The sequence below is a fragment of the Rhyacophila brunnea genome, unplaced genomic scaffold (genome assembly GCF_057557595.1).
Source record: "Rhyacophila brunnea isolate RB1 unplaced genomic scaffold, BYU_Rbru_1.0 scaffold_23, whole genome shotgun sequence".
Taxonomy (NCBI): Eukaryota; Metazoa; Arthropoda; class Insecta; order Trichoptera; family Rhyacophilidae; genus Rhyacophila; species Rhyacophila brunnea.
This window is the reverse complement of record NW_028232893.1, coordinates 1,285,636-1,313,012: the sequence shown is the minus strand read 5'-3', so window position 1 is coordinate 1,313,012 and position 27,377 is coordinate 1,285,636. Positions and strand designations below refer to the sequence as shown.

Here is a 27,377-nt window from a genome sequence, read left to right as displayed (position 1 = left end):
GAACATCTGAGCTGGATAGGCCATATAATAGAAAATCTAACACACTTATTTTTATGAAAAAAAAACACATATACTTTGATAACTTTACTATGTAAAAATCTTCAGAAAACTGTCGAGCGCTCCGGTTCGTAATTTTTTCCATTTCAAGCGCTGCAATGAAAACAAATAAGTATGACTGAAAATTTGTGGACTATTTTGTCAGATCGCCCATAGCCATACCTCAGGCTGTTTTAGGAAGGGTTTGATTGGATTTTAAAAACTAACCAGCACCATCTGCAAATTGTATTCATGGTTCAATTAAAACAATACGACTGACAAAGTTTAGTGTTTATATTATTTATGTCGAATCTTAACAGCCTACCTCCATCCATCGCCACTAGGGAATCCAATCCCGAGCCAAAATTCTGATCCCGAGATTTCGGGATTACAATTTGACAATTCCGGGATTGGATTTTTTTTCCATTGTTAATATAAAATTTTTGTATTTACAAATAACATTGATAAAATCGGTCAAAAATAAATCTAGTATAATTTCGTGGGTATTCTGCGAATAAGCATTAAGTCAAAAATACTAGTTTTGAGATAATCGTGTTTGAAAGTTTGGACGGTCTTAACTTTTTTTATATATATAAAAGGCAAATTCCTTTCTGCGATATTGCTTGACTTAGTGCAGTTTTGCACGCAGAATTTTGTGAATATAGCCTGAGAATGAGAGAAGCAAATGCACTAAGTCCATTTAGTGCTTTTTCTCTGAATAGATTATGTCTTTTTGACTTATAACATAAATTATCTTCGCCAGTTTTATAGATATGACTGTGTGTGTTTTTGTAGACTATAGAGCGTACTCCTAATAAGATTACCTCATCATTAAGTCAAAACAGCAAAATTTTGACTTTGAAGAAGACTTTGAGAATTGAATTCTTTTCAGTTAATTCTGTTTTGTATGAAAAGTTATTTTGGAAGAAATCCGTAAAAAGTAAAACTATTATTGGTTGCTAAGTGGGTCCTAGCAACTAAATTATTAATATTAATATATACGTGTGTTACTATGGAAGTCAATATATATTTATTCAGTATTTCTATCAAGTACATTTTTTTTTGATCGTTTAAGTTAGTCAAGTCAAGTTTATATGATTCAACAGAAAATTTAAAAAACATTGTATTTAAAAAGTTATTTTTATCATCTAATTATTTCTAATAAACCCATTAAAAATAAATGTATTTATTAATTTATTTTTACTTTACGTTGCACTATTTTCATCTTGACACACTATTCACTTATTTATTGTATTCGAACACTTTTCATTATACTAAGACTAAAACTTTAGTGGTAAGTAAATCACTCGCCACTCGACTAAAATACTAGGATAGTCTGAACTGAGCTTTAAAGTTAAACTGGTAACTATAACGTGTTACGTGTTTTCCATTGAATTGGTGTTAATAAGTGCGTAAATAAGAATCCCAGTGTCTCGAGTAGATGTTTAATAACATAAATACATACCTATGTGTAGGTATTCTTTAGTGACATTCACATAACACATGCGATATCGACGCGATCGTGAATCACTATGCACCTATGAAATTAAGGGGGATCATATATGTCAACAGAGAACCTAGCGGAAAAATACGAAGCTTGCAAACTGAGATTTTTTTGATAATTTACAATTTCAACTGTATTAATTAATTAATATGTATCTGAAAACATTAAAAAGATTTATTTTTTTTAAGTCAAAGATAAACTTACAATTGTAAAAAAAAATGTTAATCTGTCACATATTTGGTACATAGCTTTCGCTATTATTACAATATTTAAATGGTTATATTTATTATTAAAATTTAGTTTATTAAGTTGTCAAATTTTCACCGTTTAGATTTTTGATTAATTAATAGTTTTAATATTTTTTATATCTATTTTAAAAAAACATCGATTTTTATAAAAAATATATATGTGTATAACTTGAAATCCTTTTTATTTATATGAAATCATATGTACCTACCTACGACTTGATACTTATGAGTAGGGAATCCAATTTCGGGATTACAATTTGACAATCCCGGGATCCCGGGATTGGTCCCGAGATTGGCATTTTTTTCCATAGTTAATATAAATTTCTTATATTTACAAATAACATTGATACAATCGGTCAAAAATAAATCAAGTATAATTTATACTATTTAAGACATTTATTGTTAATATTGTATACGTTCAATCTTGGAAATACATAAGTTTAATGGAGTAAATAATATTGTAATATAAATAAAAATGTGAATTTAATATGAGATTACTGTTTCTGATAGTAAAGTTTTAATGAATGGGTTAGCGAGATTTAAGATAGTAAAGCAAATCGTGGTGTATGGCCTTTCCGCTTCATAAATCTAATTAGTCAGCCAAATATGAAACTGCCGTAAAACGTATGAGATCATGGTTTAGTTTGTTAAAAGTGCGAAGCATTGTTTTTTCCAATCTTTCTCATTTTTATTAATTTATGTGAAAAAATAAAATGAATCGGCAACTTACATATGGGTATAAATCAAACTTCATTCAAACTCAGTCTATTTCTAATTTAGTTATTTGTTATTAAAAGTAGTTTTTCTGTTATATTTTCGTTTTTATTTTATTTTCCATAAAAATTGATAAAAAAATCAATTCCGACATCTTCAGGATTATGTTTACCAATCCCGGGATTCATAGGTATCAAAAATAGCTCGGGATCCCTACTTATGAGCACCTACCAGAATTTTATATATTCTAATTTACTTCCCTACCATTTTTGCTGTGTCTTTCTTTTGTATTCAGGTTGGTTTTACTACGATCTTTAAGTATTTTCTTTAGGCATGAATTTAATCTCAATGCTACATAGCCATGTATTTTCAATACACAAGGTCACCTTGAAATTCTATTAGGCCATCTGCGTACCTACATATAAATTTCCACACGTGACACCACGGGATTAGGTATATAAAGGACTTGATTTTAATTTCACCTTATTAATTATAATATTAGCAAATTCTTTAAATACCTCCATCAAGGTTATCATGTTAACACTGGTTTGTTTGCAATATTCAAATCTACCCTATCAGCGAGGCTATTTTAATATATCACTTAACATCCAAAAAGAGCTACATTTGATAAATAATATATCATATTTACCATTTAATGTGTTCAGGCAGTTAATTATTACAACAAATTAACTATCTGAACTCTCAAAATGTGCTATCTTTTAACAACCCCAGAACCATATTTAGGTAGGTACGTAAAAAAAGATATACTTATCTTAGATTATTTTTTGCAGTGTTTGCTATACTGATATGCCTTTTTGCCTGATTACCTCGCATAAAATTAGATCAAATGATATGCACTTGTAGTAATAAATAAAAAATAGGTAGATAATATAATTATGTAAAAAAATATTTTTAGAATAATATATTAAGTACATCATTTTCATCCTAGAGCCGGAGTGCAAAGTTATGAAGCATCATATAATAATACGTCATTATTTTTTTTCCAACCATGTTCGATCCCAATAGGATCATACGGGCCTCCACAGAGTAGAGGCAGGTTTTGTTTTGTACGAGAAATGGATGTAAAACACAAATTGAAAAACAATATGTGTACTTGCCAGACCCGGGATTCGAATCTGAGACCCACGGCGTGATAGTCCAACGCTTAAGCCGTGCGGCCACCGTGGTCAATCGTCATTATAGCAGGTAGTAAATCTACGGGAATAGGGAAGTGGCCCCGAACGAAACCATTTAAAATATGGTCAAGACATAAGTAGGGCTGAATTAGCAACTCAGGATGGTGTTTATTGCCAAGTTTATCCAAATGGTTCTGCATTGCGCTCTGAGTTGCTCGGCGGTCTCGTAAAAGGGGCTTCGTAACAGTTCAAACCAGTCGTATAATAATTATTAAATTATACCACAATCTTAAAACAGATGCGCATTTATTACAAATTGTGTGTATAATCATCATCATCATCAGCTTGAATCTATCCACTGCTAGATGAAAGCCTCTTCAAGCTGCTTCCACTTCTCTCGGTCATGTGCATTACGTTCCGCCCAAATTTATCATTTCATCGATCCAGCGGCCTCTAGGTCTACCTTGCGGACGTTTCGTACTTCTTGGATACCACTGGATGACTAGATTTGTACAACGATTGTCTCTTCTTCGAGCTATGTGTCCAGCCCATCTCCATTTAAGGCTTTTAATAAACTCTATTACATCGCAAACCCTTGTCTGCTTCTTTATTCACTCATTCCTCTTTTTGTCCTTTCGCGTTATGCCCAGCATGCACCTCTCCATACCACGTTGTGCTAGTCTAAGTTTCTGGATCTCTCTTTTACTTAAGGTCCATGTTTCACACGCATATCTGATCACGGGAAGCACACACTGGTTGAACACTTTGCGCTTTAGGCACAGTGTAAGGTCACTTTTGAAGACATTATTCAGGCGGCCAAAAGCACTCCAGCCTAGCTTTATTCCGCGAACAATTTCATCAAATATACATCCATCTATAGACATTTGTTGTCCCAGATAGATAGTGTGTATAATATTGCACGACATACCAAAATCTCTGCAAGTAACATTAAAGTAGGTAGCCCATAACAAAACCATCTTCTTTTTTTTTGACCATGTCTGATCCTAATTGGATCATAGGCCTCCACAGAGTGGAGATTTGTATTAACAGATTTTTGTTTTTACTAAAAATGTATGTTGGCCACTTGCTCAACCTATTAGGTCCATACTCTGACACCAAACACAATATGTGTATTAGATCCAGGATTCGAACCTGGGATGCACAAAATTATAAGCTGACGCGTAAGCCGCTCGACCATCGTGGGCGATAATATAAGCACTCAAGCAAATTCGTAGGTACTTATACTAAAAAAAACAACACGAATATTTTATTAATCCAGTAATAATTATTTTTAGTTACAGGATGTGATTCTACGAAAGAGATACATTGATATTTTTACTAGGTACGTTGGTAGTTGAAATTTCTGGTTTATTTTTGTTGTGGGGGGCCTCAAAATCAATCAGTACCTTCTGCCACTACGTTTGCTAGATCGGAAAAATAATCTTGTTCGCTAATCTCAACTGAGACTAAGTTAAAGTCGCATAGCATCTCAGTGTGCGCACCACCTTATACCTACGTCTGATTCACCACGTATCCAGAAATTTGTACGTAAACAGTTCACCGCAGGACACTTATTAGTGCGCCGCAGTATGTGAAACATGAGTTCGTGTAACATTAATCAAATGACGAGTTCTTCGTTGAACATTTCACCGTGGAGTATATTTGTAGTACGTATGCTACAACATGTGGCGAATTTTATGAGATGTCTTTACTAGGTTAGGTTAGGTTAGGTTAGGTTAGGTTAGGTTAGGTTAGGTTAGGTTAGGTTAGGGTTAATCTAATTGGAACAGTATTGGCAAACTATCGCCGCATTTTGTAAGATACGTACAAATGTATTCCACGGTGAAATGTTCAACGAAGAACTCGTCATTTGATTTAATGTTATGTTATGATAATATGTTAACTCATGTTTCACGTACTGCGGCGAACGAACAAGTGTCCCACGATGAACTGCATACGTACAACTTACATGTAGCTGATTCACCATTGGTAATGACTACATACTGTCTTGTTTGCTGAACTTGAGTAAATACATATAAGTGAAGGCTAATTAATAACCTACAAATGGTTCGACTTGGTGTCTCGTGGATTTAATTGATTTTATAAATATTATTAATTATTATTACTTAGCGACAAACACATTCGATTCAACGTATAAAATAACTGGTTATTTAAACTGGCGTTTATGTTGAGTTTATCTCGTACTACGTTCGATCTAGGAATTGCAATACCGAATGAAAATACCAATGCCGGAATTTTGGTATTTCTTATTTAATACCGATATTCGTGAAATATATGGAACAAAATAAGTATTTAAGTATCAATAAATGAAGCGCCTAGTTTCAAAAATGGTTTTTGAAAAATTTTGAGTTAGATATGTATTTAGATAGATATTTTTGTTAGCTGTAATGATGGCCAAAAATTGATCTTTAAAAACGCAAAAAACCGTCAATACGTATGATCATAAATAATGGTAAATTTCAAAACCCGCTAAAATGGTAGGGTGTGGTTTTCAAATACCTCTAAAATGGAAAGCCAAAATAATCTTTAGAATATAACGAATTAAAAAATAAATACATAAAGTTCACAGATTTAATAGATATGATTTTTTCTCGTTTTTTTCAAAACAACCTGAAATCGTTTTTCTCATTTTTTACAGAACTACTTAAAATAGTTTTAGTCTTTTGAAACTAGGCGCTTCAAATATAGATATAAAAATCTCAATAAATATTAATATTTTAAAGCAAAAATATCTAAATACGTACATATTTTATAAATTGAAATATTGACAGTGAGGTCCCTAGGCAAAATGCCGCCCTTAAACATGAAATGCCGCCCTCCTTTCATCTCATTTTAATCTCACATTGAAAAATCGTTAGGTGCTATTTAGGTACCTGTTTACTATTTTAAACTGATAAATGCAACAAAAAATTTGAAAAAAAATGATGTAGGTACAAAATAAATTATCATATATTGAAGATTGGAGCATTTCTACGAAACCTACTCTGAAACAGCGATGGTTTTACGAACGTGGAGGTCTGAGACAATGGCGAGTCTGGAGGCTCCCTTGAGATTTCTTTAAAAAAAGATGTCGATACATTCTAACAAGGGAACTGAAATACCTAACGTGTGTGGAGAAGCAAGCAACCGATCTCGAGTGCGGAAGAATACGGGATAAACTTAAACACGTGTCAATGACGCTCATTTAATATTGAAGGTTGCAACACACACTTTTGCACGTCTATAATACGTGGTTTATTATTGTAGGACACTCACACATTCAAAACCCTGCGTCAAAATGTACTGAATTGGGATATAGCCTATCGGAATTATATTTATTAATCTGTCTTGTGATTCTAACGAAGTGATCGCATCGTCCGCTTAATGGAAAACCGCCACTGCTTTCAAAAGTTGTAATGACAATATTCATTTATTAATTTGCCTCGCCTATGCGACGCATGACACATTAATGTTCTCTATATTTTTATACGGAGTCGAGTCGTGGACCCTGAAGGCATGGGAATGGAAGGCAATTGATGCCTTTGAGATGTGGTGTTGGCGCCAAATGCTTCGTATTTCTTCGACGGAGCACATGGCGTACCAGTCAATCACCTAGAGACTGCAGATAAAGGAACGGCTGTCAACAATAAATATCTGAGACGAATTCTGCAGTTTTTTGGACATATTGTCCGGCGCGGACTGGTGGTTTTAAGTGGCCTCCAGGGAAAGCGAAGCAGATGAAGAGCGTCTGCGTGCTGGAGCGACTACCAAGTGAAAGAACTGGACGATCGAGAAGGACGGAAAGTCTTGGTCGCTCAAAAGATGACAAATAGTGGTCACGATCATCAGCCATGAGTGTACGACCAAGAAGAAGAAGTGACGCATAGCCTGCCTGTCCCCACGGGGCGTCACTGAATATTGAAGTGGCGTGGTTAAATTTAAAAAAAAATCGTCAAGTTAGAAATGAATGATGATTTTGTTGGTCTTTTTTTAAATATCTGCTGTAACCAATGGCTCGTATCCGGTCGAGACGGACGTTAGTAGAATTGTTATTTTTTATTGAAAGACACCTTGACGCGTGCTTCTAAATATAATATACCATCGTATATTATAAACATACAGTAAGATATAACTTGGTAGAGGGTGTTGTGTTTTCTGAATATATGTGGCCGTTTTCTATGCGTAATAATGTCATTCAAAAATATAGGGAGCATTACGCACATCTAAGCCGCAATAATCAAGAAAAACTAGGATTAAAGTATGTACCCCATGGCCTCCTCATCCTGAAGCGGGCCCCAGGGTTGTATCGTTGGCGGGCCCCCTTATATATCGCTAAGGTTAAAGGCAGTGTGATGCTCTCGTTTTCCAAATGGTGTTCCAGGTAAAATTAACAGTGTAACCCAACCAAGGTCTTGGGAAGTTGCTCCTGGGACACTTTCAGCACAAATTTGAACAGCGCCTATCGTTCGTTACGCCACGGTATACGCCCGCATAAAGGTTGTGGAGACGTGGCGGGTGGTGGAGGGAAAAGCATGTGTATTTTTAGCATTTTTTATATTTTTGAATAAATCCAATTGCATTATGGAGTATTCGAATATCAACACACAATAATCAAAATTTGTACTTACCACATGTTTTAAAATGTTAATATTTTTTAAGGCAAATAGCGCCGCAGGCAACTTTTTTAACATTGGAGCAAATTTATGATGTGTGTTTATCTCACGTATTAGGTCGACCCGTCACGCCGGGCCTCCTCAGACTCCGGGCTCCCAGGCCCTTGTGGGGGTCATGATGTGTCTACTCCAGATAAGGATAAATTCAGACAATCAAAAATAGTAATATTAAAAATTAATTATATATCTTATAGGTCTGGGAATAAGCCCATTTTACTTCAGAAATTACTTATTAACTACTTACTTCATTTTAAATCAATTAATTATGAATCGTGTGCTTGTTTCTTTGTTGTTCTTGTTGAAAGATGTAACTGTCACATATATCTACTAAGAGTGGCGAAGGGTGGAGGTAGGCTATTAAGATCCACCATAAATAATGCACATTAAACTTTGTCAGTCATACGTATTTGTTTGCATTAAAATAATACTACAATTTACAGTTGGTTCTGGTTAGTTTTTAAAATTCAATTAAACCCTGCGAAACCAAGCCATAATAGATAAGTCAAAAAATACTCGTATATCTATAAAATATCTAAAATTATGCAATTAAATTATACATAACTTTGGATATTTTGTAGATAGAATAATATTTTTATCTATAATAGTTTGGTTTAGGCAGGGTTTAAAGAATTAAAAAAAATAAACAACAATATGTGTAATATGTATTCTTAATCCAACGAAAACAAATAAGTATGAATGAAAAAGTGTGCACAATTTTGTCATATCGTCCAAAATATACCAAAACTAATATGGTTTGGTTTAGGCAGGGCTTAATTGTTTTTTTAAAAAATAACGAGCACCATCTGCAAATTGTATTTTTACTACAATAAAAACAAATACGTATGACTAAAAAAGTTTAATTTTCACTATTTATGGCAGATCTTAATAGCCTACCTCCACCTTTCGCTACTGCCTACTTAGTTATTTACATATTTGCATCTGCGGTGAAAATTTTTTTATCTCAATTATCTACAATATTTTCTCCATTTAATTCTATAATTTTCTTAATTCTCAGAATATTTTGTGTCGTATTCGAAGGTCAATTTTGTGATTACGTTGTCCGCACATAGCTCTAGTTGTAACTTCGTCACTGAATGATTCTTGCTGACGTAGTTTAGAGACGCTGCAGATGGCATCCCATTGGAGAAGGCTGGAGGTGGGCTGTTACGATCTGACATAAATAGTACTAAACTTTGTCAGTAAAACGTATTATTTTGTTTTCATTAAACTCAGACTAAAATATGTTTGTTTGTTTTTAAAATTCAATTAAATCCTGCCTAATCTAAGCCATAATAGATAATAGTCAAAAAATATTCGTTTATCTATAAAATAACTAAAATTATGCCATTACACCATACATAATCTTTGCTATTTTAAAGATAAGAGATTATTTTTTATTGATTATGGTTCGGTTTCGGTAGGGCTTAATATATATTTTTAAATTAACTAATACCATTTGTATATTCTTAAATCAACGATAACAGTATGACTGAAAATGTGTGCACAATTTTTGTCAGATCATCCATAGCATACCTAAACCATTGTGGTTTGGTTTAGGCAGGGTTTAATTGAATTTTATAAACTAACCAACACCATCTGAAAAATGTATTCAGTGTTAACAAATACTTAAAAGCATACATAAGTGAAACGGAAAATAATTTTCAACAGTAGGTGGAATGAACTATCCTTAAATCGTGTAAAGATGACTGAAAAACGTTCCGAATGTACTTAAAAAAGAAAACATGTCAATGAATATATTATTATTATTACGAATATAATAATAAACATAATATTAAAAGGACGCATGTCGAATTTTTATGAAAAATTATATTTCGTTCGGCTCGCGCCAATTGCACAATCCGTGCATCGCCTAGTCACGATTTTTTTAGACCATGACCAGTATAGTCTTAAGTACGACTGACAAAGCTTAGTGTACACTATTTATGTCGGATCTTAACAGCCTACCTCCACCCCTCACATCTGTGACATTCTAAATAATCTATAAATAACTGATTTTCATCATTACATTCGCAACTGAGTTCTTGGCTTGGTACACTAGATATAATATAAATAAAATAAAATTAATACTTTCAATGTTGTGGCCACGGCCCCCATTTCGAATTCGTCTATGGTGACATTGCATGTCATTTTAGCAAACACACTTTACGTTTTCAACGATAATGTTATTGAAATGTAAGTAACCAATTAGGTTGCTAATTTCAGAATAATTTTCCTCGTGTTTTGTTGAGAAAAATAAATAAATGAGTGTCGTTAGGTAGTGTTTTTCGCATAATAAACTTTAATAGTGGAAAAATCCACGCAAAAAATGACACCAAATCTAAGAAATTGGGCTGGAAGACTATATAATGTAATTAACATTTGATATTGCGATGTTTTATAGAGATTTTGGTGACAATATGTAAATTGTACGTAAAACATTTCACCATGGCACAGTTCGCCGTAATCTTTCTAATCGTAAAGAGATGACCGTATACTATACGGTCTCCAATTTTATTAGCTTCAATATGAACGTTAATTCAATATTCATAGCTGATTTTGGCAAAATTCATGAATATTCAAGAATGAAAACCCAACCTAACAAAATAATCCAGTACCAATATCGACTATTTTCAAAATTTTTTTGCTGCCGGCTTCCTGTAAAGTGTAAACCGACAAGAACCGTATTTTATTTAGACATGAATTTTATGTCAGTACTATGCGACCCAAATAGGTTGGACGGTCTTTAACTTTAAGTCTAAGCCAGGGGTTCCCTACCTTTTTGTACTCTAGAGCACATCCTAAAATGTCGGTAGGGTGGCGGGCACCACCTATTTTTAATCGACAAACTCCTTCCATAACTTCTCATTTTCCCAGAATTTATTTTCTTATATTCATAATTTATTAATAAATAATAAACAAAATGTTTCAAAATAATTAAACTATTATTCAAATTGCATACACACAGAGAAATGTATTTACAAAACGTAAACAAAGTAAACAAAAAACACAAATACAAAGAAAACATTTTATAAAAAAATAGAATATCAATATGTCAATGTGATCTTTGGCATTGCATATCATTGACCAGTGCCTCATAATTAGGAGAGTATGACGATAATCCTGTTAGCAAACAATCATAAAGATGCTCATCGGTGAGTCGAGAGCTATATCTTGATTTTATTAAGTTCATGTTTGAAAACAATGATTCGCATAAATATGTCGAACCGAAAAATGATTCAATTTTATATGCCGCTTTTTTCAAAAATGGGAACTTTTCTCTGTCCACTGTATTCCAAAAGTCCTCTGATATTAAGGATTTAAGCAAAATATCATTCTTAAGCTCCAAAATTTCTAACTCTAGTTCTTCTGTCTTACCTTGAACAAAATCTGCAATACATGCGGCCATTTCCATTACATTTATTTGGCAAGTAAAAGGTTTGATACAGAAGGAAACAATTGGCTCGATATCTGTAAACTGCAAAAATTTCTCTTCAAATTGTTTTTTTAACACTTGAAGATGCTTAATACGAGAATGACCCGTTTAATTCATTGTTACCTAGCATTTTATTCATATGCGGGAAATGCACGAGAGAATTGATCTGCAGATGTGATATCAACAAATCCAATTTAGCTTTAAATGACTTTACAGAGCTTATCATTTCAGCTATGTCCATGATGTCTGTGAAAAATCCCAAATCAATCAGCCAGCGAGAGTCAGCTAATTTATCAAAATTTTCCTTTTTATCGTTTATAAATGTTTTTATTTCTTCAATTAAACTCACAAATCTTGTAAGAACGTTTCCTTTACTGAGCCAACGTACTTCATTATGGAGAATAAGATCATGTTTTTTATCTTCAGTATCTTCTAACAGGGCCTTCAAAAGTCGGTGATGCAAAGGAGCTGCTCGAATAGAATTGATTATTTTTGTAACTATTTTTATAACGTGTTCAAATGGCAATATTTTACAACACAGAGCTTCCTGGTGGATAATACAGTGGTAGGACATAAAGTTATAAAGTCGGGTTTCCTGCGTGTGTCAGGCTAGCGTGAAAATTCTGTATCTGTCGAATAGTGGCGGGCACATACGAATCGTTCCGCGGGCGCCATGGTGCCCGCGGGCACGGGGTTGGGAACCCCTGGTCTAAGCCTTTAAATGCAAACCACATTCTTAAATATGTAGTTACGGAAAGGGAAGAGCTGCTCAAGTCGGTTGAACCAGTTGTTGGGCCCATCGGACCGTCCGACGTGGCCGCCACAAAGGCCAATTATATTGCATTTAGAAAATTTGCGGCGTCATACTGAGACCTCTTCACTTAGAATGTTCGGCAGTTTTGTATTAGCTTTAATTTGTTACTTACTACGATTTTTAATATTGCCTCTACGTGCTCATCTTTCCCATTGGTACCTTAACTTAAAGTCATGTAAATTCATTCAAAGCACATTTGAGTGCTTGGCGACATTAGTCTTGGGTAACTAACTGTTCCTGAGACATTCCCAGTCATAAAAATAAAAATGATGTTTCACACCAAACATATGGTTCCGTGATACGCCCGATTAAGACCGGATGTGGTTTGTGGGGCCATTAACTTCAATGGTCTTTAATAAACGGCCCTATATTTTCGATACAACATTTCACGGTGAAGTGTGATACGGCGAAATACATACGTACAAGTTTCCGGACAAGAGAGGTTTTACAGTGTTATTTTCAATTAATTTATTTCAATTTATTTATTTATTTTACATATTATGGACATTACAAATTATAAGCTTAAGACATTCACAACATGACATTTAGAAACAAAGAAATATTATTAAAACAGTTTTATGTACAGTATAAATGTGTAAATACAAAAAATATTAAGTTTATAGGTACAAGGAAGTACACCGGATGAGTTAAGCAGACCCTATTTTAAGAATTTAAAAACAACGTCCACCTAAATTCACCCTCACGTAAGTGGAATATATCAATATCCGAAGCGATTTCATTAAACATGGTTATTGCCCTCCCAATTGGCATTACTAATGGCAGGTTAGTTCTGCACCGTGGGAGAACAAACAACGGATGCCCTCGATTCCTAAGGTAATTATCAGAGACACACAAGCCAACACCACCAAGAATGGCAGAGTTCACATTTACATTTTTATTATCCCTTCTAAATTTTAAGCTACAGTATGTAAGCATCTCTAAGAGAAAATCAGTCGGATAGAGCCACGGATAATATCCATACAGCCGAAAGTAAAGGAGTCTTAAAAATTTATTTTGGACTCTCTCCACCATAAGGCCGTACTTCAACTGATGCGGGGCCCAAACGACAGACCCACTCTCAAGTCTGCTTCTAACTAAGGAGTTATAGAGAATTTTTAGTACCGTAACATCCGAAAATACCCGGGAAGTACGCAAGACAAAGCCCAACATCTATTATATTATGATGTCTTATGAACAGCTATCGATGAACTGGTAGTCACATATAATAAATATATACGTAATTCCAAAAACACGTTAGCTCACGATAAGCTTGTAGCATGGGTAAAAAGTGTGCAATGTTGTTATAATTAGTAGATATTTGAAATGTTATGTTATCATATTTTGAGTCAAACACGACTAGTGTGAGTTAGAGCTTGTCCAAATGACGCATGTCTTGCCGCGGTACGCGATACGAATGCATGTGAACGGCTCAATGAAGTCATCTGTATCTTGACCTCACGCGAGAGCTGACTCGTCGTGAGTGTATGTGGACAGCTCAATGAGGTCACATGTACCTGGAATACGCGTGAGTCACAGTCACTTAGTCAGTGAAACTTGGCGATCATAAACAATTAGGTTGCTAGGAAAATAATTACAGTTATTAACCATCACTTTCAAATACATTTTTCTCAACTAATAATTATTAATTTTACTATGTAATAATTGTAATATGCAAAATTATAATTGAGCTATTTCCTAAAATAAAATCGTTTTGATACGTTTCAAATTATACAAAAACCCTATTAATTAATGTAACTATTTACTAAATGTAGTTTATGAATTTCAAGGCGTATATGTTACAATGGACACTAATATAATATCCCTATTTCAGTGATGGCGAACCTTTTTATGCTTACATGCCAAAATATTTGCAAATGAGTGGCGTGCCAATTGCTAATATTGGGCGTAAATTATAAATTATGAACCACATTATGTGCCTATTAGTAGTATTAATTGATTATTATAAATTTACAAAAATACATGTATTTTAATTAACCCTGCTGTCTTCATAAAGTATTGAAAAAATAAAATAATAAAAAACAATTTTAAATGCGGTATTTTTCTTAGGCAATAGTATAACACATATTAAACCTACGATGTTTGTCATTATACAAGCAGAAGATTTGACCAGTTTAAGCACACAATATATTCATTAGAAAACCCAAGGAAAAACTGCAACAAATACGATATTTCTGAATTTACAAGCAAAACGTATTTTCAACCATGTCCTACCCTAATAAGATCAAATGGGCCTCCACAAAGCGGGGGTTTTGTATTAACAGATTTTTGTTTTTACGCGAAATGGATGTCAACTACTTCTTCAACTTATTGGGTCCATACTCTAAAAAATTAAAAAACAACATGTGTACTTGCCAGAACCAGGATTTGAACCTGGGACCCACGACGGTATAACCACCCAAAAATACTATGCTGGTGAGAAAACTGATGAAAACATCAGATACTTGTTATTATTAGAAATTTAACAACTCAAAAATACTCCAGAGAAAATCTATTTATACGCTACTACCATGCGTTTAGTTTGGGGTACCAAATTGGGAAGCGACCACACTGGATAGGGACAGGTGGAGGGAGCTGTTGGAGGAGGCCAGGACCCACACCGGGTTGTCGCGCCCCTGATGATGATGATGATGAACATGCGTTTATAATTTTATTACAACCTAAAATGATCACCCAAAAACATTTACTGGTGACAAACCATATAAAACAAATGCCTGTTCATATTATAATGATTATCCGGTGGATCGTGTCCGGAAACTTGTACGCATGCAGTTCGCCATATCACACTTCACCGTGAAATGTTGTATCGGAAATATAAATGGCCGTATATTAAGGACCGTCCAATCTTTTTCGTATAGTATAGTACTGACATAAAATTCATATCTAAATAAAACACGGCTCTTGTCGGTTTACACTGTACAGAAAGCCTGCAGCAAACAAATTTTGATACTAGCCGATATACTGGATTATTTGTTAGGTTAGGTTAGGTTGTCATTCTTGAATAATTCATGAATTTCGCCAAAATCAGCTATGAAAATAAATTTGAATTAATAAATGTTCATATCGAATCGAAATAAAATTGGAGACCGTATAGTATACCGTCATTTCTATCCGATAGAAAAATTTACACGTAATCCCGGCAGACACAAACGCAGTACCTATTGCAAGTGTGATGAAGAATAGCCAATGTTTTCTGGTAAAAAAATGCAAATTAATTTAAAAAAATTGATTTCATCTAAGATTGTTTCGCGTGCCATAGGTTCGCCATCATTGCCCTAGTTAATAACAATGTCTACAGGAAATTAGAAAGTTTACCAGGTTGTTATCAATTAGCAACTTTCACATTAAATGTCCAATGTCATTAGATTAGTACCTAAGTATTATGACCTAAAGTTACCGTAACCATGCATTAATATTATTTAAAAAAGGAATCATTTTTGATACTCTTTAACCAACTTGAGATAATAATATCTGTACCTCAGAGGCAGATGGATGCAAGTGCCAAATACCCAATTGTTCAGGAGAGCCAAAAAACAATTTTTATTTTAAACGAATATTCATAACTTCTAAGAAAATATACATATAATGATCATTATTTTTTTTATTCTATTTCAATTAAAGTACTTATGGAATATGTAAGAAAGGAATAAATATAATACAATTTTATATCTAAAAAAAAATAAAATAAAAAACGTAGTGTGGATTTGCATCCTTCTGCCTCTAAAGATATTTTGTTAAATGTGGATTTGTATCTTATTTACCTAGCCAAAATAAAACAAATTATAAGTTTAAAAAATTTATAGGTAAAAATATAACAAACATTTTTTTTTAAATTTTATTATGTATTCATCATCATCACCAGCCTGCATCTATTCACTGCTGGATGAAAGCCTCGCTAATCTCCAAGTTGATTCCACTTCTCTCGTCCCTGTGCGTTGCGTTGCCAAGTTTTTCCGCAGAACTTTATCATTTCATCGATCCAGCGGCCTCTAGATCTACCTTGCGGATGTTTTGTACCTCTTGGATACCACTGGATGAATAAATTTGTCCAACGATTGTTCTTTCTTCGACCTATGTGTCCAGCCCATTTCCATTTGAGGTTTTTAGCAAACTCTATCACATCATTAATCCTTGTCTGTTCCCTTATCCACTCATTCTTCTTTTTGTCCGTTTGCGCTATGCCCAGCATGCACCTTTCCATTCCACGTTGTGCTACTCTAAGTTTCTGGATCTCTCTTTTACTAAGCTCTGTCAGTCATGCTTATTTGATTTCATTTAACTATTGATACAAATTTCTGATGATATTAGTTAGTTGTGGTTTGCTTTAGGGGGGGTTTAATCGAATTTTAATAATTAACCAATTCTATTTTGCAATTTGCATTATTAGTTACAGTGGCCACGATGGCCGCGTGGCTTCAACGTCGGACTATAGCGTCGTGGGGCCCAGGTTCGAATCCTGGGTCTGGCAAGTACACATTTTTTTTTTCAGTTTGTGTATGAGTCATAGTATTGACCTAATAGGTTGAGCAAGTGGCTGACATCCATTTCTCGTAATAACAAAAATCTGTTAATACAAACCTTCACGTATGATCTTACTATTATGATCTTATTAGGATCGGACATGGTCGAAAATTATTAGTTCAATGAAAAGATATTTAAGGCGTCTAATTCCAAAAACCGATTAGTCCACATTTGGTCAAAATCGAGAAAAAAATACGCACGTATTCTTTGTATAATTTTACACAATATGTATTGATCTATAAATTCCAAAACGCGACATAACCCTACGAAAAAAAATATTTTAAGTTTAGATTTACTACAAAATGCGCCAAGTCTGTGTTTCATATTATTGAAAGCTTGGTTGATTTTGCACGTGTTTAAGTCAACCAATAAGGGAACATTCAATATTGAAAAGGGCGTCTCCCATGCTGTAGCATCAGGTAAACTCATGACAGTGCCACGGAAATATGTGCCTTATGCGGAGTAAATTAAAAAGTGAGCTACAAATAGCGCTACGTCCAATTTTATTTTGCCTATATTTATTAAATTTAAGAGTTTATCGGCTGAAACGAATTGCCATTTGGTTCTAATTTCGACATAGAATACAACGGAAAAAATAATCTCACGTTAAAACAAATAATTGAAGCTTGAAACATAAAAACGTTGTTTCCCGAAAATATTGAATTGTGCACTTGTCACTTTTTGTAATTAGATGCCTCATTTGTATGATTGATTAAGTTTAGTTTTCACAATTTATGTCAGATTTCCACCCTTAGCCACTCATAATATTAGTTCCCTTCTGATGCCACATTTGTTACTAATCCAAATTCCGTTTATCAGCGCTAGAAATGGAAAATTTTCCGCAATTATCTAATTTGATGTCTATTTTATAAAAAAATACCTAGTATGCTCAATTTTTTGTTATACCTACCTATCGCGAACGGTGAATTAATTTTTTTCACGAGATGAAATAATAATCTCGGACATGAGCTGAGCTCCGGTGCGCTCCGGTCCATTTCTTCCCTTGTTAATATGGTTACGTAGGCTGTCCTGGAAATATACATTGCATGAATATACACATACTTATACGTATTATAAGTATTTCTTTCGACGTATACGAGGTATAAATGAGAACTCTGCCATTCTGGGCAGTGTTGACCTGTGTGTCCCTGATAACTATCTGAGAAATCATAATAGAAGAATATTGGAGAGCATCAGTAGTTGTTTATTCTCCCAAGGTGCAGAACCAACCTACCACTGGTAATGCCAATTGGGAGGGTGATAACTATGTTCAACCAAATTGCTTCGGATGTTGATATATTCCACTTGCGTGAGGGTGAGTTTAGGTGAACGCTATTTTATATATTTTTTTAAATAGGGCCTCTTTAACAAACTCGTTGTACTTCTTTGAACTTCTATATATGTATAATAATTGTATTGTCACTGCTTTTATATGTTTATATTATGTTTCCTTTTTATATTTTCATTTTTATCGCTTTATTACTTTTTTCTTCTTTATAATAATGTTTCATGTCATGGTGTGAACGTCTTAATCTTATAATTTGTCAGTGGCGAAGGGTGGAGGTAGACTGTCAAGATTCGACATAAATAGTGCACAATAAACTTGCTCAGTCAAACGTATTTGTTTTACATAAACTAAAACTACACTGTGTCGGGTGTTGATAGTTTTTAAAATTCAATTAAGCCCTGCGTAAACCAAGCCATTATAGATAATAGTAAAAAACTATTAATCAATCTATAAAATATTTAAAATTACTCCATTAAATCATATATAATTTTGAATATTTTTAAGATAGAAGAATATTTTTTATTTATTATGATTTGGTGACCAAGGCTTAATGAACTAAAAAAAAACTAACCAACACCATCTGTAATATGTATTCATAATTCAACGACAACAAATAATTATGGCTGAAACAAATTGCATTATTTTTGGCGGCGGATCGCCAATAGCACACCAAAACTATTATGGTTTGGTTAGCCAGGGTTTATCGCATTTTTAAAAACTAACCGACAATGTCTGCCAAATGTAGTCTTAGTTCAATGAAAACAAATACGTATGACTGAAAAAGTTTAGTGTGCAACCAGTTCTGTCGAATCTTAACAGCCTACCTCTTCCTACCTTTCGCTACTGTAATTTGTAATGTCCACAATATGCTAAAAATAAATAAATAAATTGAATTGAATACATGTGATTCTTTCCCATTCAAAAAATGCTAAAATATTTTTTGCTTTACAGCTTACATTGTTTTACTTTTTGCATTACAGGGCGATGTTGGAAGTATCGAAATGCTCGGCGGGAACGACATGATCATCCAGCAACTCGTGTCTGGATCAAACCTTCACTACAAGGTGCGCTTCCCAATACCCTCTCCACTGCCGAAGGTCACGTCCATCGTCTTTAACGGACAACAGTATTGCTCCGGTACAGGAGGTACTAATTGATTCACCTATATTAGATCCTTTGTAGTCTCAAACGTTATAATAAGTTCACATTGTTTCTTTTGCTGGAATGAAATGCCAATAGAAATGGCGTATTTAAAAAAATACTACCTTATTCTTAGGTCAATAATTATTATAAAACAATCATTATTCGTAAGATGTTTTATCACATTTGAATGGTCAAATACATTGCTTATAATCAGTATAGTTAGAATTATCTTCAAATGTGTTAATCGTGCCCATTTTTTGAATAATAAAAAGCCTTATTCTTGTCAAATTTGGGATAACGTAGATTATAAATATAATTTTGTATCGTAAATATTTTACTATAGTTAACAACAATTTTACTAATGGTTTTATAAATGCGTTTAATAATTAATAAATTTAAAAAATCTTAACACCACTGCACATGGATGTACTGAAATATGACTATATTCTAAAACATTAGATCGAGAAGTTTAAAAGAATACTATTTTATGTAATAAAAATACTTTATGCAGTGATCAAAAGTTTAAAATAAATATAAAGGATAATAAGGCTTTACAATTATATAAATAGATTATCTACAACGTTTAAGGAATGTCCAGGCTAATGCTCTAAAAATACAATATAATCTCCATTTTGATCTACTTGGCGTATGTGGGCCCTTTGTATTACTTAATTTAATTAAACTGTTTTTATTGAATGAATTATTACACAAGATTTTCGAATGTAACGTTGTATATTGAATATTATACATAATTAAAACATACCCTTTTTGTATTATTTTTCAACAGATACTTTGAACGGGCAGACACGGTACGTGACGACAATCAACCTCGACCACTCGTTGGCGACGGGCGGTCCAGGTCAGGTCGCTCATGCCACTCATGCTGCACCGGCCGCTCCTCCCCGGGCTCCGAACCGCCCCACATACACGTCAGTCAACCCGAATAACCAAGATTACAACCAAATCCTCCCCCAACAATCCTACTACCAGAACCAGAGAAACCCACTCCAAAACACTGATTATTATAACACCCAGAACTATCCCAATAATCGATTCTTGTCCCAGTATACACCGACGAATAATAACAATGACTATTACAGTGGGAATCAGTTCAATTCTTTGAGGCCTGTTGATAATGGTCAGCAGTTTTCAAGACCGGTTCCCGTTGTTCCCACACCCGCCATTGCCGTGCAGCCGCAACCGCAACCGCAGCGGCAGCCGCAACCGCGACCGCAGCAACAGCCGCAACCGCAGACGCCACCTCGGAATAACGAGTATGATTATAATTCATTTTTTTTACACTAGTACTAGAAAGTATCTACCTACTAAACCCACGATGCATAGAATGTCTACTTACGTTAAATCGAAATAGCGTCAAAACAAAATGCATAAACCGAAATACAATATAAGTTGCTCAAGTCACATTGTGATCATTATTATTGCCACTTTTAAAATTTTGATTTCCCGATAATTATTAAAATATTTTCTCAAACAATGGTAAAATTATGTAGATAAAATTAATAATATTAAATTACGATTTAATATTAAATATAAATAGTTCAACCGTTGCGTTAATTATCAGTGGTTACTTGAAGCATTTAATGCATTGCGGATCCAGTATACCTAATAAGACAAAGGTATACTGGACCCATATTTTTTTTATTAACATGGCAATAATATTAATTATCATCATCATCATCATCATCAGCCTGAATCTATCCACTGCTGGATGAAGGCCTCTTTAAGTTGCTTCCACTTCTCTCGGTCCTGTGTATTGCATTGCCACGTAATTCCGCAGAACTTTATCATTTCATCAATCCAGCGGCCTCTAGGTCTACCTTGTGGACGTTTTGTACTTCTTGGATACCACTGGATGACTAGATTTGTCCAACGATTGTCTCTTCTTCGAGCTATGTGTCCAGCCCATCTCCATTTAATCCCATCTCATTCATATTAATTATACTTTTTCAAAATGGCTTTTGTGTTAATACCCATAAGACGTATTTAATAATAATATCTAGTATTTCGTATTTGTGCATTTTTTAATCGATACAAAATATAATTTTCTTTTGTCGGAAAAAAGTCAAAGGTATTAATTAACTACATATTTATTTTATTTCTTGTTAAACAATGACAGATGTCAGATTTTTCCGGTTACCGGATAGATGTAAACGTCACTAGTGTAATGAGCATCAAAGTGTTTTTTTTACATATTTTTTAGGAAATGAAAATGAAATAGTATTTACCGATATGTGACATTCCATGCATCAGAGCCTTAGAATACACACCTAAATTTTAGTCGAGTCAAAAAACGAAATTACCTATTTAAATTGTTTTGAAAATACCTAGACGGATCACGTCACATCTATGAATTACAATACTTAATGGTGGTTTTAGAATAGGTATAGGAATTTGAACCTAGTCCCCTATTTTGACTCGACTGAAAAATGACGTTTTCTTTACAACCCAATTTACTAGCTATTATCTAAACTTGATAAATATCTATTGATCATAATATTATACTTCCAGATAGTGGTAGATTAGGTTACATACTTGATACAAAACATATTTAGAGGTTAATAGATAATATCGACTGACGGAAATTAAATTTAAATTCTAATTGATTCAAGTATCTACAATAGAGATGGGAAAACTGGTCGATTTTGAAAACTAAGTATACTTACTACTAGTATAAAAAATACTTAGTATATAAACTTGTTTCAAAATACTTACTAGTATTTGGAATACTATATAGAGCATTTGGCGTGCGTAAAAGTTTCATACTCAACTGAAACTAAAACCAACTCCATATTAGTATTTGAAATAGGTATCGGCTCAGGGAACTCAGACTGTGTATCGGCTTCAATAGCATCGCTAAAAAATAAGCTGAGCTCTGCTTGTCGAATAGTCCCATTTATTATAAAATTTTAAACACATTTAAAATTTATGAGTTGTTTTTTCTGTTAGGTTACAATATTCTTGTTGACAAAAATGAACAACAGTGTTTTTTTTTTAAATTTCAAACATCTTTTGAGCGGTCATATAACAAGCCTAAGCCTGTGCGTCATCTCAACACAGCGCTGCGACACAAAATTTATGACCTATTATTCATACATTCGAACGCAGTAGACAAATAAATTAAAATATGCCTATATTCAAGTACTGTTTCGTTCGCGCGCATTTAATGTCAATAGTGTTGAAATTCTACCGATTGGCGAGTGCACAGAACAGCAACTCGCGATGATATCATCACAAGTTTTTTGGAACAAGTTTATGTATGGGTAGTTTCATTCAAAACTTGAGTACAGAAACTGGTGACAGTATTTCCAACTCACCTCTAATCTACAATAATGTGATGTTTTATAAGTTTGACTCAAATCTACTTAAAGCGGATTAAATTTATATAACTAAACAACTTAGGCATGGACCAGCGCAGAAGCACACTTACTTTCGTGCGCATAGAGTATGTATGTAATAAAAAAGTATGTGAGTGTAAACGCTGCGTCTGTGTGTGATACGATACCCCATGTCGATCGGGGTCAATGACATATTAAATGGACGACTCACTTAATACCCGGCGCGCACGAGAAATTGTGCATGAAAGTCATTCACAGATGTATAGGTAGATGTCACGTGACCATTGACGTATCCGTTTCCATTATGCGATACAAGCTTCGAGAATTTATAGTAATATAACCTTTATTGTAATGGCGTATTAGTGTCATGACTCATTGCGTTAGAAACAGATTCTCGGTTACTTACGACTTCTCGGAGATTAGACGCAAGCGAGCGCAGCGAATTACAGGCGACTGACTGTCCAATGGTTCCTGTCATTCAATTGCATTGAATAAACATTAATCAATATCTTAAAATGGCATTTTATAAATAATAAATAATACTAACACATGCAAAGTGATATCCCATCTTTCTTGGAGTGTTTAGTAGATTTTTTTACAATTTTTAACTAGGCACATTGGCATTTTGTAACACAATAATAACGGTGGAGTCGAAACCTGACAGTCAGAAATTTTGTATGGGCAGACCCAGCGGCGTCGTCAGACCGCTTGCAAGCAGAATGTTCATTTGAGCGTAGGATACCGATATTAAAATATGAATTTCGCCATCCGGCAGACCCGACACAAAGTGAGTGTCATTTTATTTTCTAGATGCTTCGTCCATATTTATGTCATTGATCGGGGTATTACAAAAAACCTTAACAAAGACAAGCACGAGAAACTATTTAAATATTTTTAGAACAGAACAGTGAATCAAATGATATGTCACAGTAATGCACGATTTATATTGTAAGTAATTTAATAATTCATATTGAAAGTAATTTTAACAAATTTCTACGTGTAATACGGGCTGCCGTTTTCGTAACTGACCGAAAACTTGCGAACCCACCCGTACTTCAAAGACGCCATCTTTATGTTGTCTAGTTATAGCTCATGCGGGATATTATTTTTCAATGTCCGGTCGGGTCAAGAAACTGGAAGTGTAATAATAATATGGTCAATGGTTATTCCTCTGGAACTAACGCCTTCATTGTTTATTTATTTATTTATTATTATTAATCAATTTTAAATATTATTGTATACTCTATAATAATCTAACTGTATTCTATTTTATTTTCTATTAGGAGATATCTCTTGAGTTTCACTTCACTATATTTATATTTTTAAATAGGTAAGGTAAAAATTATTTAAATGAACAATTAATATTGCACTACATCGACTAATAATTGGCACCAGTAACAGGCAAATTTTAGTGTGTACTTCTTAGTGATTGTCGTCCAGGTGGTTGAACGATTCACGTCATTATGTGTGGCAGGAGTGGTTTAAGAAAGGGTTACTTCTGTATATTATCTCGTGTCTGTGTTTCTTGCATGTGCGCACTGAAGAGAGTTGCAACATTGCTGGTGATTTTGATTTATGACCATATCCCTGTTGAGATGATTTTCTATGTGTGACTGGGCTTCGGCATGTGTTCACATGTGTGAACTAGGCATTATGTGGAAGTAAATTATTAAAGTTAACCTAACAATAGTATATAATTCTGAATTTCATAGGAAATTTAACAAAGGCGATGCATGAATAATACATATGAGATTCTCATTAAAATCATGCTATAATTTAGAACCTTTTAGAACCATAATATTAGTATAATTAGCAATTTTATTCAGTTTACATATCTACTCGGTGAGTAGACAATCGCCGGACACATACTACCATACAATAGTACCCAAAGGGTACTAAACATACCATACAAACAAACAATACCGAATATATCGGTATTGTGTGATCTTTAAAACCGGTATTTTGCTATTGAAAAATACTGGAATACCGGTATTGCAGTCCCTAGTCTCACATACGATAATGTAAGTGTACAATATAATAAGATGTATATACCTACCTAAGTATTACGCATTTATAACATTAAATTGACTTTATCTTTACTCTTTGATCTCACGCATATGTGATAATTATCATCAAAATACACCATTATTTATGTTATGTTGTTTAGTTTCTTGGTAGATTCTATTTTAAATGTTATCATGATAACCGATTGACCTATGATTCTAGTTTGAATCTGTGAATTGATGATCTAGCTAATTTCGGTAGTTTATTGATTATTGAAAAACATCAAGTTTAACTTTGCATTAGTGTTCAACACCATAACATCAATGAAGTTAATGACATCACCAAACCACACCCGATTTTAATCGCTCGTATCACGAGACCCTTCGTTTGATGTAAAGCATCATTTTTTTTACATCGGTTGAAATACGACTTTGTGGTGGAGCGAATTCAATAGAATTCAATAGAACTCTCTTACTTGTGGCTGTATGGATACTAATACGTGGCTTTCGACCAGTGTATGCTTCCTGCCATCACATAATATGCGTGTGAAACATGGACCCTAAGTAAAAGAAAGATCCAGAAACTTAGAGTAGCACAACGTGGTATGTAGAGGTGCATGCTGGGCATAACGGGAAAGGACAAAGAGTGGATAAGGAAACTGACAGGGGTTTGCGATGTAATATAAATATAGTTCGCTAAAAACCTCAAATGGAAATGGCCTGGATACATATCTCGAAGAAAGGAGAATCTTTGGACAAATATAGTCATCCAGTGGTACCCAAGAGGTACAAAACGTCCGCAACGTGGCAACGCAACGCACAGAACTGAGAAAAATGGAATCAGCTTGGAAAGGCCTTCATTCAGCAGTGGATAGATTCAGGCTGATGATGATATTGGTATATTGAGGCACTAATGTCAAATTGCCTTTTATCTTGTCATTTCATTTCCTATCCTATCCTATCCTATCATTTTCTCAACCATCTCCGATCCTAATAAGATCATATGAGCCTCCACAGGGTGGAGGTTTGTGTTAACAGATTGTTAACAACTTGAAAAACAATATCTGTGCCTCTCAGACCCGCAACGCAACCCACAGAACCGAGAGAAATGTAATCAGCTTGGAGAGGCCTTCAGCAGTGGATAGATTCAGGCTGATTATGATGAAATATATTATACTAAATGTGTATTTGATGCCAGCAGTAGCGAAGGGTAGAGGCAGGCTATTAAGACGCCATAAATAGTGCATTAAACTTTGTTAGTCATACGTATTCGTTGTTATTGAACTAATACTACAATTTACAGATGGTCCTGGTCAGTTTTTTAAAATCAATTAAACCCTGCCTAAACGAAATCATAATTGTCTTAATATACCATAAAATTGTGCATAATTTTTCATTCATACTTATTTGTTTTCGTTGGATTAAAAATACATATTACACACATAGTTGGTTATTTTCAAGCCCTACCTAAACAACATTATTATATACAAAGAATATTATTCTATCTATAAAATATCCAAAGTTATGTATGATTTAATTGTATGTAGTATGTTTAATTGAATTTTAAAAACTAGCCAATGCTATCTGTAAGTTGTAGTCTTATTAAAATGAAAACAAATACGTATGACTGAAAAAATTTAGTGTGGATTATTTATGGCAGATCTGAACAGCCTACCTCCAACCCTTTGCCACTGGATGCCAGTTGATTGATTTGTTCGCCGCGGAGGAATTTGAATGATTGTAGCATAGCCTTCAGAAAGTTTATCTATTGCTACAAATATTTCCGGTATTGCAAGTAAAATAAAATCCTCTTTAAATAATTCCCATCAACAATAAATCAATTCATAATTCGAAATAAGAAAATTACAAGATAAAAAGAACTTTTTATATAAGTACCAAGTTTTTAAATTTTCTATTGAATTAATAATTTAGGACAAATAATGCAATTGTCAACAAATCATTTTTTTGCTATTTTGCAACAAACAAATAAATATAGAGTACTGAAATGTCACTTTTAGTTGCTAGGACCACCCCCTTTAGCAACCAATAATAGTGGATTGGATTACGGATTTCTTCCGAAATAACTTTTCATACAAAACAGAATTAACTGAAAATGAATTCAATTCTACTTAATGATGGCTAAAAGTATTAAAAGAATGCATTGGCATCGTGTTCAGATGTATTCTAAAAGTTTAAAATGTCTACTAGCTAGTCGGGAAGTTAGTTAAAAATCGATTGCAAGATTTGTATGTACTGGATAAACAACCACCGGACAAATAAGAATACGAGCTAAGAAAAACGTGGTAAAAAATCAATAGGAACATTAATTATTTTCCATAAGAATATTTATTATTAATGATAATATTTCTAATAGAAGTTGTTTCTATGCCATCATTATAGAATGAATATAAAGTAGCCAGTTACGTAAAGAAATATTTTTTAAAATTCTTGTTTCCTTTCACGACAAGGTTGGCTCATGGGAAATTCGTA

The 27,377-nt window shown here is 33.8% G+C and overlaps 1 protein-coding gene across 1 annotated transcript in view; it reads left to right on the top strand.

Moving 5' to 3' along the window:
- Positions 1-27,377, top strand: part of LOC147069323 (serine protease gd-like) — a 49,318-nt gene that overhangs the window by 2,110 nt on the left and 19,831 nt on the right. Inside the window, exons 2-3 of the mRNA XM_085950737.1 lie at positions 19,366-19,531; positions 20,316-20,802. Of these exons, the coding sequence (XP_085806863.1) occupies positions 19,366-19,531; positions 20,316-20,802 (653 nt within the window). The remainder of the gene's footprint in view (positions 1-19,365; positions 19,532-20,315; positions 20,803-27,377) is intronic.